Source organism: Pelodiscus sinensis, chromosome 1, assembly GCF_049634645.1.
Source record: "Pelodiscus sinensis isolate JC-2024 chromosome 1, ASM4963464v1, whole genome shotgun sequence".
Classification (NCBI taxonomy): domain Eukaryota; kingdom Metazoa; phylum Chordata; order Testudines; family Trionychidae; genus Pelodiscus; species Pelodiscus sinensis.
This window is the reverse complement of record NC_134711.1, coordinates 91604840-91626244: the sequence shown is the minus strand read 5'-3', so window position 1 is coordinate 91626244 and position 21405 is coordinate 91604840. Positions and strand designations below refer to the sequence as shown.

The following is a 21405-nucleotide window of genomic DNA, read 5'->3' as shown; positions in this document are numbered from 1 at the left end:
TGTTTAGTAGACACGCCCCTGTGGATTTACATCTTGAGGGCTCAATTTTCATACTCCCAGGTACTAACGGAAGATTTACAGCTTTGTACACAGATGAGTGGTTATCCTCCAATTTTACGTACAGTGTTATCTGTGGTGGAGGGAAAGATTAGGTGGCTCCTTCCTAAAATATCTTAGATAATGAAGTAGTTTTGGATAACTTAGCAATGTCTCAGGAGTGAAGTCCTAGAGCTGCCCATAATCAACTAGGGGGTTCAATTGTAGAGTTTGATGAAGGGAGTTACTCCCAAAAAGGTCACAACATCATAACAAAGAACAGTTTATTTTTCCTTTACATACCATGTTACAGAACAATTCAGCTGCACACACAGAAGTGACTGGGACACTTTATATGGAGATTTTTCCATTTTTAATATTTGGTTAAACAAAATACATCTCTGTAAACAAATCCAAGACAAGGCTATAACAAAACCAAACAAGCAAGAAAAACTAACATGGGCTTTCCCACTCCCAAGCAGTGGGATTAATGTTTCCCCTCCTTGTCACCACAACACTATTCCCCAGGGATGTGATCATACAGTTTCCCTTTTCCTGAGCAGCTGGATCACACCCTTTCCCTGGGGGTTAAGCAGTGACATTAGATACAAATATAGGGAGGCAGCCCCACAATGTTTTTTAAAACATCTTTGCATATTGTGCACTGATCCATTGGCTAGCGGCTTCCATGCAAACAGGATCTCTCCAAAGTGCGATTTTAATCAGCATAGAAAATTCTTTTGCTGTTGATTTTTATTCTTCCTTCCCTTTTAGAAAATGGCTTCAAGTCATAAGCAGAATTCCTGCTTGTGATGAGTTTAAAAATTTTGCCAGCTGGTTTTGGTCATTGGAATGTGGTGTTAAGAAGGAAGTAGGGGTCTTGTAGAAACATTGGGCTTGGACTGTAGAACATGCAGAAGAGCCACTGCCAATGTGTCGTCAAGAGATTGCAAGCATGGTGCTTGTAAGATGTCCAGAGTTGACCACACGCACCACTCTTGTTCTGTTGCCACATGGCCTCTGTCTGTTGAAAACGGAAGGCTTTGGTGGTTTTGTAAGTTCAGCTTTAGACACTAGATTACCCATCAATGCACTGGTTTCCATCAATGCTCTGCACTTGCTGTTACAACTAGGAGGACAGCTTGTGCATTAGGAAATGCCACAGTTGTAACATAGCTTGACCAGGAAGAGTCACTAGTAGTGTGAAATCTATTCCAAACTCACCCTTTCCTCTTTCTGCAGAAGGAATGATTAAACTACACTCAGCACCTGGTGGCATAGAAAAAAAAATATGAGTGAAAGATTCCTACTAGAGTCTCCCTGTCTTAGTCACTTTTCTCTGCAGGAGGGAACAGAGGGTGAGATGATTCAGCAGTCAGGAATGTTAGCCAAAACCAAAGACTTTGGTTCAGCTGCCATGCTAGACAGTTTGCTCTTACCATCAGGAAGACTCTCCTGAACCCTGTATGCATCTCCCACAATAATTGCTAGCAGTGACAGGAGATACAGAAACCTCCAATTGCAAAGCCTTTCTTTGATTTTGCTTTGCATGATTCGATCTCTCTATCATGGCCATAACTAGTGTTCCACAGAGGAGGGAAATAAGAGGGAACAACTGCTTCCATCTTCTTAAACACCTTCAGTTTTATATGCTTCTCTGCAATCAGCTCCTGGATTAATAAGTGCACATACAGGAACAAGAGGATATACACTTGCCAAAGAAAACCCTCTATAGGCCCCAAGGGGCCTCTTCCACTCCAGATACTTAGTGCTTCTGAACCAGTCTAAACCTGTTATCATTTCTATTCCCTAATCAGCCTGCCCTATCTAAAGAAGCATCTAGACCATCTGCTGAACTAAAATCCATAAAGACATCGAGAAGACTCCCCCATGTTTTTTTTTGTTTTGTTTTAAAAGATAGCCCCTCTTTTTGTAGATAGATTGTCCTTAATCCTTGGCACAAGCCCTCACCAAGCAGGAGATTCTACAGAGCACTATACCATTGCTAGTGTTCAAGAGTTTCCTGACAGTCCCCTATGATTTGCAAATGTATCTTAAATAGTTTGCTTTGGATGGAGAGATTGTTTTAGAGAGGCGGCAGCATGCTTGACACTTCCCAGGTAAAGTTTTAAATCAAGTCTGGAGGGAATAGTGTCCAACCATAAGCAATCTTTAAGATATTGGGGCATGAAGGAGAATCAGCAGAGTGTTCCAAACACCTCTTCCCAAAGCCTATTTTAAAGAGCACTATGCAAGGTAATCAAGTTAAAAGCACAGCACTCATTCTCTCATTAAAAAGTGACTGGCTTCCATCCTCATCCATTCTGTCCCCCCACAATACCCTATACCACTCCCGCTATTGCACCATCCATAAAGAAAGAAAAGAGACCAATGGAAGTTCCAGAGGAGGAGAGTCAGGACACCCATTATCCAGGTTAGAGGACATCAAGTGTTTGGAGGGGGAGGACTGGAGCTGTAGTGAGAAAGGATGAGACAAGTCCTGGTCACATGTCAGCTCTCCAGCTCTGATGTGCTTCCACTTCCTCTGGTACCACCAGCAGAAGTTCACAGTTCTTTCCCCTCAGCTGATATTTCAAAAATTTCCTGTGGAAAGGAGAAGGGCAAAAGAGTGGTGAAATAATAACAAAATCCAAAATTTAGCAGTAGTAGCACTGCAAAGCCCTTTGAGTAAAGACTTTAGCAGGACTGAAACAAACTTATTTCTTTGGTGATAGAAATGTAGCCGTTTTAGTCTGGTGTAGCTGAAACAAAATACAGGACTACATAGTGTTACATAGTCCTGTATTTTATTTCTTTGGGTTTCAGAGATGAGCAGTCTTAATCAATTTCAAAGCACTGCCCCCACAAGATCAAGTGACTGGGAGGAAACAGAAGGATGCCATGGTAAACCTAGTGGCACAGAATGATTACTGACAGCTTATGAACTGGGACCTGATGCATTTTTTCAGCCTCTCTGACTGGGTGATTTCAAAGGTAGAAGGTGGCTTTAATAATATGAAAACAATTTTAAATTTCCCCAGTATATTTTGCCAAAAAAGTTCCCAAAATGTTAAACACATGAATCATTCATTTAATGCTGAAATGAAACAGCCTTGAGTCTGAAACCAACTACCAGTCCAAACCAGTAGTATTATGCAGGAATCATAAGAGTACAATTTTCTGAACTGGAATCAATTTGGGTCATCAAGCCTAATCAATACAGTTTTGGGGATATACGGGGAGAATGCCACAAGTCTTTAATGACCATGAATGGTAATGTTATCTTAAATACAACAGAGCTCACTAAGAACCACTGTTTTACACGAATGTGAAAGACATGGAAAAATTAGCACAAATGCCACCTGGATCTCAGAACAGGAAAATGGAAAGAGGCTTGCTAGTTAAATGTAGAAACTTAAGGAAAATAGTATATTTTTCAAATTAAAACCTCTCTGTTGGACACACAACAATAGAGCATCAGTGGAACCCTGTCAAGAATTTCCAATCTAAAGAAACATAATAGAACATGGCGGGTTAGTTCATTTCAGATGTCACCACAGATTAACCATGGGAAAAACTACACATCACAGTGACAAAGGCAGCTGCCTTAGGGAAAAACCCAGGCTTTCCTGAACCGTCAAATCTCCTGTTAGCTAAGATGCATCATTTCTGTGAAACTTGGAAAACAAATGGCACAGAAATGATACATATGGTATAAGATCCAGAAGGGGCATAATTTCATTTTCACTCCCATTCTTCAATTTTTGCTATTACAATTCATGCCACTCTACAGTGGTACTAAAGCATGAACTGTATTGTAACCAGACACTAGATGTTAAAGGCAGATACTCAATCTGTAATGGGCTAGGAACAGGGGATTAGGATGGAAGGAGACCCACCTGAGCTCGCTTTCACCTCCAATCCACTCAGGCACCTTGAGTTTGGAGTCAAGATTGTAGTAGGTGCCACCCACCTCCCGGACACAGATCCAATGCTGTCGTTTAAGAGGGAGCTTCAGGGGACCCCAGCAGAGACTCGAGGGCAGATTCATGATGAAACCCATCACATTAGAGAGGGCAATAACATTAACATCCCTGGGTAAGCAGAGAGAGCAGAAATGGCATTCAGTTATTTCTCCTACTTTCTGTATTATAAACTCTAGCAGAGGTAGTTCTCTCCCAAACTATAGCAATTAAGCTTTCTCCATACACTTCACCCTGGTTCTCAGTACCTGCGCTTATCCCACCAAACTGCTTCATAGCCTTTGGTCTGAAGCGCTGCCATAATGACATTCACATCATAGTTCCCGTTTCCCAGCATGCTCTTCTTGTGTGGTGTCACCATGGTGTTGGGAGACAGTCTGCAAACACAAAGTGAAAGAATGTTGTTGCAAGAGTTTCTTATACCCATCTCCCAGGCTCACACATTCATACTCCCTATGAAGAATTGGCAATGGTTGTGCTTGTATCCCATACACTTTTATTAAAAGGTCAGCCCAATGCTGAAAGGTGATGACTCAATAGGAACACACAACCCTCCCACTTATTATTCATCCTCACTGTTCAAAATTCCAATCAGACAACTGGCAAAGTTTGGCATCTTCAACCTGAACTATTCTGCTCTCTCTCTTACCCAGCAGGCAGAGCAATTGGCATATGGTATTGGTTCAGTTCTGACTCAAAAGGAAAAGGGTAATGCCACTTAGATGGGCAACCTCCAAAAATACCAATATATTGACTAGATCTGACCTTACTAAACTCATAATGGATAAACTCACAGCACCTCAAAGTGCTTTGGCTGCAGATAGGTTTTCAAATTTGCCAAGGAATAAGTACTTGTGTATATAAAATGCATCACTGAAGCATCAGGAAATTTATTTAAAAAAAGCAGTACCACCACTAAATGGGCCAACTGTCAATACTATTACAATAATAAGGTCAAGAGCTAAGCTTGCTCGTGGCTAAATCTCTTTTCACTGCCATTTAAACATTCATGCAGAGGCTTGCCAATACATATTATTTATTTGTAGTAGGACATCACCTCAACAGCTCCAATCAGGATTCCATCATGTTGTGCACTGTGCAAATATATACAAAGACAGTATCTCCAAAGAGCTTACCATCTAAGTAGACAAAGCATAGAAGGGGGAGGGAAAGGCCTACATCATACAAGCAGACCTATTAGACTGATGGTTGGCAAGTCTCCAATTAATTACATTTTGTTATTATTCTATATTTTTAAATACGTTTTGTAGTGAGGGGAAGGAAGGTAGGGAAAAGGGGAGAGGAGGAGCCACTGAGAAGAGCCAATAGTTGGGAAGCTCAAGTAGCTGCAGCGAGTGCATAAGGAAAAAAGGTAGGAGGAAGCAGGCAAATCAGCAGAGGTCAAAAGAAATTTAGTTTGAGGACATCACTAGTGTCTGAAGGCAGTCTGTACCTGGCTCCAACTGGGAAAGTCACCCACATTAGCTCCATCCCCAGGAGATCCTGCTCTTCCTCCAACATGGCTGGGGGGGGAAGGGTGGGGCAGAGATGCCTGCTTGGTTCTTACACTATGCCCTGAAGGCTGTCAAAACTTTGGTGGACAGTTATAAGGAACAAGTTCTGCAAGCTACGGCTGTCTACTGAAAATACCCTAATCCTAGAGCATCCCACCATAAAGCCTTTGACCACAGAAGAGGAGAAGCAGCTTTTCAAGTAACGAAGTGACCAGCCATTGTGGTATAAGTGGACACCATTTTGCACTCATTTAAGGTAGTTCTAGGAATCTAGGTGGTCTTCAAAGCAGCCAAAATAGTGTACATTGGAGTAATTTAGTTCAAAAGTGATGAGCCAATAAAAGGGAGAGAAAGCTTTAAACAAGGTGTTAATATGAGAGGCTATTAATATCACAGCCTTGGATTATTTTTTGAGCAAAGGTCAAATCACTGCTTCTTTCAACACAGTCAACCTATTATTGCCTCTCTTTAGCACAATAATGGTTATAAGTAATTATGGCCCCAAAACTTCAACTAGCTTTTCCTGGTCACACTAAAGCTTCATATAACAGGTAGTTGGCCAGCACATCCACTTCCAACACTAACTCTACAATAAAACCTCAGAATCATGAACCAACCAGTAAACCACACACCTCATTTGGAACTGGAAGTATACAATCAGGCAGCAGTAGCAGAGAGAGAAAAAATACAGTGCAGTACTGTGTTAAACAAACTACTAAAAATAAAGAGAAAGCAGAATTTTTCTTCTGTACAGGCATGTTTCAAAGTTGCATTAAGTCAATGTTCAGTTGTACGCTTTTGAAAGAACCATATCATTTTGTTTAAAGTTATGAATATTTCAGAGTTACAAACAATCTCCATTCCCGAGGTGTTTCTAACATTTAGATACTATTGTACTTCAAGAATATTGTCTCTGAGTATTTACATTTATAGAAAATGCAGGCAGATGCTAAGCACCGTTATGTCTATTAGCATGACACCAAGGAGCCCCAATCACAAAACAAGACTCTACTGCACTAGGGATTTCAAACTGGGGTTTGTAGCCTCCACGGGGGTCATAAGGCGGTTACATGGGACTCATGAGCTGTACGGTCTATGGGGCAGACAGCCCTAAGCCCCCCATTAAATTGGACCTCTTCCTGTTTTTAATTTATAAGAGAGGGATCACATTCAGAGACTTGCTGTGTGAAATCAATACAAAAAGTTTGAATACCACTGTGTTAGGCATTGTACAAACAGAAAAAGAGACTGAGCTTGCCCCAGAGAGCAAATGTCTGATAAACCTAAGCGTCCAGAAGCACATTTATAAAAGAACTGTATGGCTACATCTACACTGGCACGTTCTCACGCAAAAACTCTTTTGTGGAAGAGTTCTTCTGCAAAAACTCTTCCAGAAGAGCGCGTCTACACTGGCATGTGCTTTTGCACAAGAGCATCCATGCCAGTGTATACACTCTTCTTGCGCAAGAAAGCTCTGATGGCCATTTTAACCAGAGGGCTTTCTTGCGCAAGAAATTCGTGTTGCCTGTCTACACTGGCCTCTTCTGGAAGATCTCTTGAGCAAGAGAGCTTATTTCTGAGCGGGAGCGTCAGAGTTCTGGCACAAGGAGCCCTGATGTCATACATTAGAACGTCAGTTTACTTGCGCAAGAACATGCGGCCAGTGTAGACAGGCAGCAAGTTTTTGCGCAAAAGCCGCCACTTTTGCGCAAGATCGTGCCAGTGTAGACACAGCCTAAGGGTACAACCATTTTTATTCTTCCCAGTCAATTTAGAGAAGTAAAATTCAGAGATGAAAGGGAAAGTAGGCAGTTTATATAAATATGTGAAGGCAACATACGAACTGTTACTTGTGAGTACAATTTTCTCTATGAAAACTGCCTCTATGTAGTCCTACTCAGGCATGCACCTAAGGGGCAAAACCCAGAGAAAAATCAGCTGAGTTTAATTACACTAGCTACATCTACACTGCTGGGTTCTTGCACAAGAAAATGTCCACACTGCCACGTGCGAGAAGTGCTTTTGCACAAGAGTTCCCATGGCAGTGTGGACGCTCTCTTGCGCAAGAAAGCTCTGATGGCCATTTTAGCCTTAGGGCTTTCTTGCGCAATAAATCCCTGCCAAGCGTCCACACTGCCATCTTGCGCAAGAGCTCCCGTGCAAGAGGGCTTACACCTGATAAAAAAGAGCGTAGCTCTTGCGCAAGAAGCCCTCTTTTACCACGCCGTACTGTAAATTTCCTTGCACAAAAGCGGGCAGGCAGTGTGGACGCTCTGCGGATTCTTGCCCAAGAACAGCTGTACTTGCGCAAGAAGCTGCGAGTGTAGACATAGCCTAGGAATGCAAAACCGTATTCCCAAAACAGAGTATGCAATGTAGATTCCAAGCTGTACAAGTGAAGCTGTGTTTGTGTAGAATTCCAGTTAGCTGTGCTTCAGATTTAGAAAACTGAAACATTATGGAAGTGTGTCACTGATGTGCAATAGCCTTAATGGAGTGAGCCTCAAGATTCTAAGGTACTGTCATACGGGCTGGTCAGGTGCTGGAACACAAACTAGTCCTCTTTGTCAGATGCAGACTGCAGATTTCAAATAAAAGCCCAAGCAAACAAAACACTACATGAGTAGTCTAATTCAGATGGAAAGCTGAACCCAGCCTTTCCTATAGATGGGACGCATTTTGTGTCTGTAGAATACAGAGAAGGGAGGATGAACTAGTAAGGCTATGGCTACACTGCCCCCATTTTGAGCAAAAAATATGCAAATGAGAAGCATGGAATATTGCTGCGCTTCATTTGCATAATTAATGAGGCTCCGTTTCTGCGCAAAACCCCTCTTGTGCAAGAGCTGTTCTTCCACATTTTTTTCAGGAAGAATGGCTCTTGCGCAAGAGGGGGTTTTGTGCAAAAAGGAGCCATGTAGACGGCTCCTTTTTGTGCAAAAACCTCTTGCGCAAAAATGGAGCCTCATAAATTATGCAAATGAAGCGCAGCAATATTCCACACCTCCTCATTTGCATATTTTTTGCACAAAATGGGGGCAGTGGAGACAGTCTTAAAGTTTGCAATTCAGTAACTTACAGATGTGATTACAGTTACAAATGCTTTCCTTAGTGACTGGTAAGGACTCAAGGGGAAAGTTATTTTTGTTAGCACCAGGCTTAGATCCCACATTCAATAAGTTCACTGATTGGTGGGAATATGTTCACCAAACCTCTGTGGAACCTTATAATATGCAGTGAGATGATTGAAAACAGTGGAACTGTCAAATGAAGCACACAGTGTGCTAAAGATGGTATGTAATCCTTCAACCTCTCCTTGCCTTCAATTAAGTTCAGCAAGTAATCAAACTCATACCACCAGCTACATGTTTTGTTAGTCTTTAAAGTTCTACCAGACTATTTGTTTTTTACATTTTTCCAGATACAATCAAGGTAAAGCATGGAGACAGGTTATTTTCCACTGCCCATACTTAAAACCCCCTTCATTTGAGAAAACCTGCTTTGTCAAAAGACCTTTCATAGATTGACTCAGATCTACAGAAGAGCAGAAAGTTGTGCAACTACGAGGCTATGTCTACACTGCAGGCTTCCCACGAGGAATAAGCCCTCTTGCACAAGGCGGCAGTGTGGATGGGCAACAGAGGTTTCTTGCACAAGAAACCCCTATGGCTAAAATGGCCATCCATGCTTTCTTGCACAAGAGTGTGTCCACACTGTCATGGCAGCTTTTGCGCAAAAGCACATGGCAGTGTGGACACACTCCAGCGCAAAAAGCCTGCAGTGTAGCCCCACTGTATCATTATCCAAGCTTCATGACGGAGTGGTTATGGACTGAGATCTAGGACAAGGCCATCTTTGAGTTGAGATCTGACAATGCAGATAGAATGAGACTTCTGAGAGAAATATATGTACCAAACAAATATGTGGCTTCTCACATATTCCAGAGATCTATGTCCAATCAAAGCCAAGGCAATCATTTTTATTAGGATCAGAAAGAATAGCAATAGCAGAAGGCTTTTGCTCCAGTTGAGTAGAAATAAATCTGTGGCTAAGTTTCAGTGGTTAAATTTCTGTTTGTGGGCTGAAACAAAAGCATCAGCATTTTTCATAGCTGACTACTCATAGACACTCCACTTCCTGAACAGTATGTTCATTATGGCCCATTTTGAAGGCTACTTAGGGTAGTACTGTAGTCCATTGTTTCGCAAACTGTGGGTCCCAACCCCCCTGGAGGTTGTGAGCAACTTAGAAGGGGGTTGCAGTATCAAAGTTTGAGAACCCCTGCTGTAATCTACACTTTAAATAGATTAAATACATTTTCTTTTCCAATCAAAGAAATATATATGGGTGAGCCAGATACTATTCTCATGAGACCACTGCTTCTCAGAAGAAGAAATACCACTGCTATCATGCAGTCTGTCAGCACTGGGGCACTACATAAACCTTGATCAATTGCAGAAATAACTTTTGATCACATTCCCCTGGCGTGGAATTTCAGAATATTTTCATAAAACTTGGCTTTTCACATATTCTAGACTGTCAGATTCTGATAATGAACCTCAAATCCAAATTAGATGAATTGCAATTACTTCTATGGATAGAGATGGAGAATCAGAGGAGATTTCCTTTAGTATATTACTGAAGTTAAGGGGACTTTCAGATTAGTATTGAGAAGTGCTCCCATGAAAAAGCATAAAATATTTTAAATGTGTATAGTAAAATAAGAGACTACTGACTGGATTATTCCTTTTCATACTAAGTTAAACAAAATATCCATATTTAAAAGTTATTCAAAGCTGCTGCAGGATTTGCACCAGTGTGTCAGATCACAAGAACCTCACTGTAGAATTTAGATCCAGCATGCCAGAGTATCCAGGGTGAAAATACATAATTGGTAATAATATTTGAAGAATTTAATTTGTCCCATTTTTTAGACATCTACCTTCCCCGTTCTGAAGCCAACCACACAAACACAAGGCAAAATATGTTTAATGGGAGTAATTTACCTTACCAAAACAAGGGAATGGAGAAATTTGGGAACCAGATAAGAGCTTTGGAGGAGGAGATTATTAAGGTTGGCCCATCACATAAAGCAGGGGTGGAGAATCTTTTTTGGGTTGAGGGCTGTCCCACAGAATACAAAAAAATCAGTCGGAGGCTGCACACAAGTGAGAAGCAAAAAAAAAAACCCCTACAAAAACAAAAACCAACAAACCCTCAGTGCTGTGACCCCCAAATGAGGGAAAGACACTCCCCACATTCCTTATGCACACCAGAGCCTAGTAAGAGCACACTAGACTTTGTGTGCTCCAGCCCTGTGGAGAGGCAGCAGGAGACTGGAGCACCAGTGCAGGCTCCCCAATGCCAGGGAGTGCTCCTGAGCCACAGGGGCTGGATCCAGGCAAGCCAGAGGCCGCATCTGGCCCCCAGGCCTTGGGTTCCCCAGCCCTGACAAAGGTCATCTGCACCTCAAAAGTGGCAGCCCGAACAGTTTTGAGCACCAGGAAAAAGTGAGAGAAGAGCTTTTACATCATTAATATAGAAGATATGACAGGATAAAGAAGATGCTGCCCAGCTTTCAAAAGTCACAGATTCTGAACTCCCTTTCTCCCTTGCAACTCCCAAAGGGTATTTCAGATACTCATTCCAGCAATAAAATGCAAAAACAGGAACTAACAATGCCAGTGCAGGTGCTCCCTACCTCTGGAAAATCTCTTGAAGTGTTTCCCGGGTGAATGCGTTGCTGTCCTGGAAGACATTATTTAGGGCATGGAGAGCACACAATTCCCTACGCTGTTTCTCATGGTAAATACGGAGTGGTGCCAGCTGTGGTGGCTCAGGCGATTCCGATTTGATTTTGTCACCTTTCCATGGCACACAACTCATTTTTTCATAGGACAGTTGAGGGGAAGGTGATGAGAAACAGAGGAGTCTTAAGTTTTTCTCCCCTCCACAATCAAAACAAGAGCTCACTATTCCCTTCCGTTATTGACAAATCCTGCTTCCGGCTGGCAAACACTCCTCTTGTGCTTTTAGTAATTGACTGATTGCAAAAATCATGTAAGGATCTGGAACATTTCCCCTCTCCCTCCTCCTCCACCCCATAAAAAGTTTCTATTGGTGTAAGTCCTCCCCTCTGTGTCCTTTCAAAAAATATCAAAATAAGATTTAAATCCCCTTATAGCATCAGGACTCCAGTTGGAATTTATCACATCGCTCCTTTTCTTCCATCTCCTTTGGTCTGCTGCCCCACTAAAAAGGATCCAGAGCAGGCTGGGAAGAAATGCCCTGCACCCCACGAAGCCAAACTAGAGACGATGAGGCCAGTCTCAGAGGCCGTTTGCAGGAGCGCAGGGGCCTCGGGGACGTCTCAGTTGCTTTTCTCCATCCTTTTGGGAGTGGCCATGTCCTGAAAAGCAGATGCCAAGGGCTGGGGAGCGAAGCGGCCTCTCGTAAGGCGTGAGCTCCTCGCCAAGTCCTGCCGCGCTCCTGAGCAGGGGAGAGAAGCCTCGATCAGCCCATCGGAAACAGCAGCGGCACGACGGGCTCGAGCCCCGGACACGCTCCCGGGGGGCGACCCCCCACCCCAGGCTCGCTCGAGACATTCCTCCCCCGAGCCTCCCGCGGACGCGCAGTCCCACCCGCGCGCCCAGCGCCCCCCCCCCCGCCGCGGGGCTGCCAGCGGGGCAGGGCCCGTGCCCCGGGGGAGGGGGGCTCCCCGCACGAGGGCGAAGTCCGAGGAGAGCCCGGGAGCGAGCGGCTCCCCGGGGCGGGGGCTGGTCCCGCCCGGCCGGGAGAGGCAGCGGCAGCCGGAGCCGCGGTATCCGCCGCCCCCCGCCCGGGCAGCCGACTACTCACCGCTCGCCAGCCCCGACCTCCCGGGCTCAACAGCCGCCCCAGCGGCCCCCGCGCACGCGCGACCAACCCGCCCCGCGTAAGGCGCGTGCTCTGGCCCCGCCCCGCACACGCCTACGTCGCCAGAACGCTCAGGGCGCCCTTCCACGCGAGTGACGTCACTGCAAGCTGTTCAGCCGCCTGGGCTGGAGCTGGGGGGAGGGGGAGCGCCGCCGCGTGGCTGTGGGCTCGGCACCCCTTGCGTCACTCGTGCGGCACGTGCCGCGGGCTAGACGTCCTCTGTACCGGCCTGTGCTGCCTGCGCCGTGCGCTGCCAGGGTATGGACCCTGCAGGCTGCCATGGGTTACGTGCCTGCTGCATTGGCTTGTGCTGCTGCACCGCATCTCCATGCACAGAGTTTGAGCTCCATCTCCAGCCGGAAGTGGAGACTCTCTCAGCACCACCATTTAGCAGCTCCTGAAGCCATTGCATGGCGTCTTGGGTTTGCACACAGCCTGCCTATGCATGTCAGAGATCCCACTGCTCTAGCTACTTGTGTCTTCACGCTGTTCTGGGAATGCATCCATTGGGGGCCCCCACGAAACACACAAGAAAAAAATCAATAGGAAGTCCCCTTGAGCTGCTTAGTCTTCTTAGGCTTAGCTCTTGGGTGTGGATTGCACAGATACAGCTGCTTTCTAATACTTGATCCTTTTTGTTTCCTCTTGCACACACTTCCTTTCTTCATATGTGGTGTATCTAATACATAATAAGAGTAATGCTTTCTGAAGAAGAATGTGAATAATGTGTTGTTGCTCTGCCAGGTGTCCGGTTTTCACCTGGATGGTCCGTTATTTCTGGCCCCGTCCGGTAAATAGGGTTGCCACTTGCCAGGTGTCCGGTTTTGAACTGGACAGTCCAGTTTTTGAGCTTTTTGTCCAGGAAACAAATTGAGAAAATACCAGACATATAAATGTCCGGTATTTTCTAATTAAGTAAGTTTTATTATTATCAGCAGTATCAGTAGATAGTTGCGTACTGTGTGAGCATATCTACCAGCCAGGCAGTATAAACAGTAGAGAGGAGGGTGGTGGGGGCGGTGCTGGGGTGGGATGGAATCCCTGAGGCTGGACTTATCCGTGCGCCCTGCTGGGACCGTGCAGGGGACGGTCAGCACCCCAGGATCTGCATGCACCCGGGTCAGCCCCACTCGCCACTGGCCAGTTCCCCTCCAGCCAGCCCCACTCCCCCCGACCTCCTCCCGACCAGCCCTACTCCCCGCTGGCCAGTTCCTTCCCTCGATCTCCCCCAGCCAGCCCTGCTCCGCTCTCCTCCCCTCCCGGCCAGTCTCCCCTTCCCCTCCCTCATTCTGAGATCATGTGTGTCTGGTATTTTTTTGAAACCCATCTGGTAACCCTACCGGTAAAAAAACCCCAGAAACTTGCTCAACCAAGTTTTTTTCCTGCCATGTTCGGGATTTTTGGTGAAAGCATCTGGCAAGCCTAGTTTCGGGGGTGGGGTGGGGAGGGGTTATTTACACTTAATGGAATTTTAGGAGCACAGTGCTGGCATGGAATTTATACCTGGACGACACGCTTAACTTTTTGGATACCTCTGGATTTACTGTGGGAACATTTTAAGATGACAAACACAATCTGCAAATATGGCTCAGCCCTAACCTGGAGTTGCTTATGTAAGGTGCAACAGAAGTTCAATTTCCTTATGGGGAAAAAAAGGATCAAATTCTTCTAGTTCAGTGACCTGTCAATGACATTACAGTCTGAGAGCATTATAATTCTGTTTGCAAGTTGATGAGAGAAGGTAAGGGCGATGTCATTTGATTCATAAAAGTCTACAGGGTCATTATTTCAATAATGTCACTTTCTGCAGCACCCCCACCACACTCTCCCACCTCTGTTGATAGTATAATTAGGATTGCCAAAAGTTCAGTTTTCAACTGGAACAGCCAGTCAAAAAGAGACCCTGGAAGTGCTGGACAGCACTGCTGATCATGCTATTAAAAGGTTGGCATGGAGCAGCCAGGCTTCCTATACAGCTCTGCAAGGCTCCTGGGAAGTGGGTGGAACATTCTTCCAGCTTCTAGGGTGAAGGACAGGGGTGGCCAAACCATTCTGGGCAAAGAGCCAAGATAGCAGTGGATCCAGTGTGAAGAGCCAGGGCAAAGTTGTCAACCAAAAAGAAAAAGGACTGCCCCTTTAAAAGGAGCCCCCGGTTGTGTTTAGTCAAGGGGAAAAAAAAAAGCTCTGCCCTTTGAGTTAAACACGTTTTGAGGCTTTTTGGTCACAACAGGTTCCCGCCACCTGCCGCCATCTTTATTTCTGCAGCTTTCATGGCCGTGCCGGACAGCTCTCCTGCCTAGGTCAGCACAGGGAGCCGGGAGGAGAGGGCCATTTTTGGGGACGCAGGGGTGGTTTTCGAGCCATGGGTGGGCTTCGCAAGCCACAGCCAGGGGGGAAAAGCCGCACACGGCTCATGAGCCTCGGGTTGGCCACCCCGGTGTAGGAGCACTGGCTCCCCAGCTCCAGCTGGCTAGGAACCATGGCCATAGGTGACACACAGGGAGAGACACAAGGGATCATATGCGTCAAACACTATGGGTGGGAAGGGCAAGTGATAGGCCTAGCTGGGAAACTAGCAAGAGGTGGTCTGATGTCCAGGCCCCCCTACTCTCCACACTTACCAGGAACATCATGGCAAGCAGAGCAAGAGCCCCAACTTGCTCCATTCCTCTGGCCACATCAGGGGAGGGGGCAGGATCTCCTCACCCTCATCCATGGGAAGGAGAGCTGGCAGCCATGCTCTGTTTCCCCTGTCACTGCCAGTGAATGTGAGGGAGAGTGGACCCCTGGTTCCAATAATTCCCCCCAAGCCACATTGCACGGGGGAAGGGAAGGAGGAGGGGACAGAGCAAAGGCAGGAAGGGATGGAGCAGGAGTCGAGAGGTGGAGCCTGGGACAGAGGGGAGTTGTCCCGGTCCTTCCCCAGGCTGGAGGAAGGTGTGTCATGTGGCCCCCCCATGTACCCTTTCACCAGCCGACCCTGCCCACACCCTAACCTTCTGCCCCAACTCAGAACCCTCCCACAGCCAAACACCCTCCTGGATCCCACACTCCACCCACCTGCCCCAGCCCTGATCCTGCTCCCTCCACTCTCAACCTCCAGCCCACAGCCCCTTCGTGCATCCCAAAACCCTCCTCATCCATGGCCCCACTCCAGAGCCTGCACCCCTAGTCAGAGACATCAGCCCCACCCCGAATCCCAACTTCCTGCCCCAGCCAAGAGCCTCCTAATGCACCTTGAGCTCCTAATTTCTGGGCCTTCCCTAGAGCCCACATCCCCAGCCATAGACTGTACCTCTTCCCACACCTCAACCCCCAGCCTCAGTGCAGAGTCCTTGCCTCACTCTGAATCCTTTGACCCCACCTCCAGCCCAGAGGCCCCTCCTGCACTCTACATTAATTTGAAATGCCTTTCTCCCATGAACACAATGGTATCAAACATTACAAACCCAGAACACGGATATATTTGAAAAAATGCTTAGAAATCAGTGGGTTTTAATTGTACTTTAACACAGGTATGCCATACATGCAGCCCTTACATGCAGCCCTTACATGGTTAAACAGTGATCCTCAACTGACATTCCTGTGTTATTAATTAAAGCTCAGAACAGGATAGCTGATTAATTTTTTTAATGTTACAGATTAGTGTGCATGGAATGAGTGCTTCAACTTGATTTGCTGCCATCCAGAAAAAAAAAAGGAAAAAAAAAGAGCTTCTGTGGTATTTGTTATCAGCGCTGTTTATTGTGCCAAAAGAGTTGTAATGAGGGACTGGTTCTGATATCAGCACGCAGCCAAAAGTTATTGGAATCCATCCACAAATGGTATGCACTAAGTTATATAATGTATATTACATAACATGATAATCCCTAAGTAATGTATTACAAAATCTGTGTTTTTGCTATGGTACTGATCATTTTTAGACATCAGTGGAGAAACAAAGTGGCTGATTAGTGGCTGAATCTTTGGAGAATACCATATTAGAGGACCTGGTTAAGGACAATGTTCAGGGATGTAATTAGTTCACCCAAATACTGAATTAGACAAGACTGGAGAAGAAGTACATTGCACACCAGGAAAAAGTTGAAGATGCTGGGACAAGTGCCAGCTGTGGGTGAGTCTTTGCATCTCAATCTGTCAAGAGTGCTAATTGGAATTTGCACCTTGCAGTGCTAGAAGATATAATGAAAATTTTTTTTACATCAGAAACAACAAGCAGTCCCGTGGCATCTTAGACACTAACAAATGTATTAGGTCATAAGCTTTTGTGGGTAAAACTAACTTAAGTTAAGTGGGGGTTTTACCCATGAAAGCTTATGATGTAATAAATTTGTTAGTCTCTGTGGTGCCAAAAGAATACTTATTTTTCTAGTTACAGACTAATACAGCGACCCCTTTGAAATTTTTAAATTCAGATTTATGCAACTATTCTGTACTGATTACCTGGTACCTCGTGAACTAAAAGGTGTTACAAAGTCTGGCCCAAACATATATAGGAATTTCATTAAGAAACTGGTTTTTTTTAAAAAGTCACTAGTTCCCTTCTGTGCTGTTGGAATTATTAATAATATTAGAAATTGTTAATATGGGAGAGTATCAGACACCAGTTTGTACATTCATTTATTAACAACAAAGGCCCAATTGTATTAGTAAACATGCCTACTAACCTAAAAATAAGCTGTCACTAACTTAATACAGCAACAAATGTACTGATGGGGGAATTCTGCTCCACTGCGCACACACACAACTCATGTCCTCCACAGTTTTTTTTTTTCCACCCTGAAAATAAATTCTGCCAGGGAGGAGCTGCAATGACATCTCCTCACTAGGGGCTGCTGTGGTGCCAGAAGAGAAAGCCAGTTCAGGGTCAGAGTAGCCAGGCATAGAGGAGGGAAGGGATACTGCCCCGTCTCCTCACAGTGCCTTGCCTGCAGGACCAGGTGAGGAAATGCAGGATATGGGGGAACTGGACAGCATGGGCACACGGGGCCATTGGAAGGTCATGTTCTCTGTGGTTCAGAAAGGTTAGTGGGAGGGACAGGTTGGGGCAGGGGTAGAAGAACTACTGCAGTGACAGTCAGGGGCTGAGTGGGAGAGGGAGTGCAGGGACACTTGGGGACAGAAGGGAGGTGGGTGTTTGAGGGTTCCAAAAAGTGTGGGTGGCTCAGTGTGGATGTAGGGACACATGCAGGTTCATCCTTAGGACACATGCAGGGGCCCTACACAGTACTATTAAACTGGTGCCTTGATGCCTGACAGCAGCTGTGGGAGGGTGGAAGGACGAGTTTTTAGAGATGTGATTTTATAATCTTCAGCAACAAAGTAATTAAATCTTTTTAAAGTAAGTTTTAAGCTCAGGTCTTGTAGATGAACACAGTAAATGTAGAAACTAACGGTATATGCCTAGGGTTGGCAAATGCCAGAGACAGCATTGCAGGGAGCAGGCGGAAGCCAGTGTTGGGGAGGAGCCAGCTTAAAAGCTGTCTTCCACAAACTCTGGATCCCATGGAGACATCTCCCCTCAGCACCCTTGCTCTGCTGCTGATAGCAAGGCAGTAGCATGGAGGAAGAGGGAGGCTGTTTTTCAAGCCACAGAGGCAGCGGAGAGGGGCAGGCAGGAGCCTCTACTCAGAGGGATCTGGCTTTTAAGCTGGATCCCCTGAGCATTGACTCCGTAGAGCCCCCTGTCCTCTCCACTGCTGCTTCTATATCAGAGGCAGCAGTGTGTGTGGGGGAGTATAGACGGGATGCTGGTGCAGTCTCTGTCCGCAGGGAGCTCAGGCCCCCTGAGGACAGGGTCTGCGGTCACCCCGCACTGCTGCCTCTGTATCAGCGTGGGGTGGCAGAGTGTTCCCCGGGAGTGGGGCCAGAGCTAGAAGTACACTGGCTGCCGGCCCTGCCCCTGGGGAGTATTTTAGGAATTGTGTAATTGCTAAAAATTGTTGCAGCTATATGATTACTAAAATACATGATATCTGACATCCCCACATGGGAGGTCAATATTGTTTAGCTGAATTGACAACACTTCCACTGCTTACTGGGCTCTTAGAAGACATTTAGAGGTAAATTAGAGCTAAAGAACAGCACAGAACACTGAGCACCAGGACTGGATGGCTGTAAACAAACTTTATGGGACTTGGCCATACTCATGATAAGTGGACATCTGGCTAACTAAAATCATGCTGGACCACGGATTCGCTGAACCAGAGAGTGCCGGACTAGAGAGGTTCAACATGTACAAATACATTAGAACAGTGTTTCTCAAACTGTGCTCCGCAGAGCCCCAAGGCTCCGTGAGACATCTCCAGGGGCTCTGTGAGGTTGACAAACTGGAAACATCGATAGGTACCACACATACAATCAGTGGACCACTGGGGCTCCGCATAAATTTTTATGCATGTAAAGGGCTCTGGAGCCCAAAAAGTTTGAGAATCGCTGCATTAGAAGATCAAGGACAGGGTAGGCCCATTACTGCCCTCCCAGGCGGCTGATCAGTGTAGGCATTTTTGGAAAGGCAATGCTTTCCCTTGCTTATACTACTCATTCTGCTGTCCCATGCCAGGCCCCCAGATAATCTACAATGTCCCATAGCTTGGAGAGAGAGGGTTTTGGGGAAGGGATGCAATGGTTGTAGAAGAGGGCAGAGCAGAGGTAGGAAGAGACGGGTGGGGATGGAGCAGGAGTGGGGCTTGGGGAAGTGATGGATTGGGGGCAGGGATGGAGCATGGGAAGAAAGAGGTGGAGTTGGGGTCTGGAGTAGAAGAGTTGTCCTAGGCCTGGGCTCCCCTAGAGATGGACCTGTCTGAGCTATGCCTGGTATCTAACTAGAAAGAGATGTGTTCTGTACTGCTTCAGTGGATAAGACACTGAATGTGGACTTAGGAAACCTATTCCCAGCTCAGCCACTGAAGTGCTTGGGCAAGTCACTCCCCCTCTCTGTGCTTTGTTTCCACGTCCATTCTTATCTCCTAAGACAGTAAATTCAGTCCCTTACTATGTTTGTATACAGTGCCTAGCAAAAATGGGGCTGCAATATAATTTGGGGGATCTGGGTACTATTGTAATATTAATACAAATAATACAAGAGTAAGAGCAGAGTTCCCTGCATGCTATTTTCCTATCCCATAAGCTTCCTCTCCCCTCAGACATACCCATTTAATGTTCACTATGATCACACCACAATACACAGCTTGTTTGAAGCTGTGGGCAGAGTCAGCCTGAACTGCAACACTTTGGGTCATCCCCAAACTTAAGTAACCTACTGTAGATAAAGAGGTGTAAGCATTAGCCCCCTCAGCCCAACTAGTGTTTTACTGCTTATGCTACAATCATACCTAGTTGCTAATATTTCAGTTGGGGAGGGACACTTTTCCACATTGTTGTGAAGAGTTAGGCTTCCTGCCATTGGACATTCTAGGGAAGTTTTAATGTTTGATAATGGCACTTTAAGAACATTCAGTAGTTACTCATCACAACATCCTTGTAAAGCAGGTATTTCAACTAGGGATGTTAAATTTCGATTAATCAGCTAATTGAGTAGTCAATTGAATTTTTATCGAATACTCAATTAATCAATAAGGGGAGTGCTCACTATGCCTCCGCGCCTCTCCCTTTGAAATGTACAAGAGCCGTGGCAGCTCCTGTACATTTCAAAGGGAGAGAGGCAGCAGAAACTCATGCCAGCAGGGAGCAAAGCAGTCCCCACTTGCATGGGTTCCCTTCTGTGCTTCTTCCTTTGAAATGTACAAGACCTGCGGGCTGTTCTTGTACATTTCAAATGAAGAGGAACAACAGTGAGATCAGCGCAAGCAGGACTGTTTCAATCCTCTCTCACGCTGTTTCCCTGATGCACCTTGCCTCTCCTGCCTCCCGCAGAGATGGTGCCGAGGAGGGGAAACTGGCTTTTAAGCCAGCTCTCCCCAACACCGGCTCATGCTCACCCTCTTGCTGCCTCTCTCTGATAGAGACAGCAAGGGGGGAAGCGACTAGTCGAGTTCCTACTTGAACACCTGATAAGCATTTGCTTATAGGATAGTCAACTAGTTGCTTACATCCATAATTTCAACTTCATTTTACAGCTGGGGAATTTGATGTCCTGGTCCTGAGAGCTGCTGAATACCTACAAACCAGGGGAAGTAAAAAAAAAGGAGTTATGGGCACTTAGAAACAGTGATGTGGAAGTGTAAAAGGGTTAACGGTTTAACCAATGAGCTCATCCATTAACGTTTACGGTTACATGCAGGTCTCCTTCCAGCACTGCTGCCTCTGCCCCTGGAGAGCCGCCTCCCCAGTGTGTAAACATGTAACTGCTTACATTTTCAGTGATTACATATTTACCATAATAAACACATTTTAACATTGCTACTTAGAAACTGACCATAAAGTTGAATTAAACAAGGTCACTCACAGATGAACTTGTTAAAACCTAGACTGAAACACAGGACTCCCTTTTTTTCAATCCATGATTAATCATCTAGATACCCTTGTGACACTGAACTGCTTTCTTTGTGAGGCGAAACTGCATTGGCTGCTTAGTGGAACAGCTGGTAGGGAAGGAGTTTGCAGTGGAAACATAGAAAATACTCCGAGAGGTAGCTCTGTTAGTCTGTAACTAAAAAAAAAAAAACTTAAAAAACCCCCAATGGTCCTGTAGTAGGCTATGTCTACACTACCAAGTTATTTTGAAATAAGTTGTTTTGAAATAACTCCTGAAATAACTATTTTGAAATAAATGTATTCCTTTTTACAAGCAGGAGTTATTATTTCAAAATAACAAGCCCCCTTATTTTGAAATAACAGCCTTGGTAGTGTGGACGTTCACCTTCTTATTTTGCCATTGTAGACATGCCCTTGGAGACTAACCAAAAATATAAATAGATAGCATCATGAGCTTTTGTGGGCACAATCCACTTCTTCAGAAGACAAATATAGAGCAAGAGGCACAGAGGTTGAATGCT

At 45.5% G+C, this 21405-nt stretch overlaps 1 protein-coding gene across 1 annotated transcript; it reads right to left on the bottom strand.

Annotated features, from left to right (window-relative positions):
• Positions 1–306: 306 nt before the first annotated feature.
• On the bottom strand, positions 307–12536 carry JOSD1 (Josephin domain containing 1). Its single transcript, XM_075936785.1, has 5 exons — positions 12392–12536; positions 11235–12022; positions 4268–4396; positions 3936–4130; positions 307–2640 (listed from the first exon to the last, which is right to left on the bottom strand). Exons 2-5 carry the CDS (start codon positions 11417–11419, stop codon positions 2541–2543), a joined length of 609 nt encoding a protein of 202 aa, XP_075792900.1. The 5' UTR covers positions 11420–12022; positions 12392–12536; the 3' UTR covers positions 307–2540.
• Positions 12537–21405: the final 8869 nt, after the last annotated feature.

What these genes read in the sequence shown, in the direction of transcription:
- JOSD1 (XM_075936785.1), bottom strand. Translation starts at nt 11,419, where the DNA reads ATGAGTTGTGTGCCATGGAAAGGTGACAAAATCAAATCGGAATCGCCT. An exon ending in GTTTGGTGGGATAAGCGCAG is followed by an intron (nt 4,131 to 4,267) that starts GTACTGAGAACC and finishes CTGCTTACCCAG; the next exon opens with GGATGTTAATGTTATTGCCC. An exon ending in GGAGGTGAAAGCGAGCTCAG is followed by an intron (nt 2,641 to 3,935) that starts GTGGGTCTCCTT and finishes TCCTTTCCACAG; the next exon opens with GAAATTTTTGAAATATCAGC.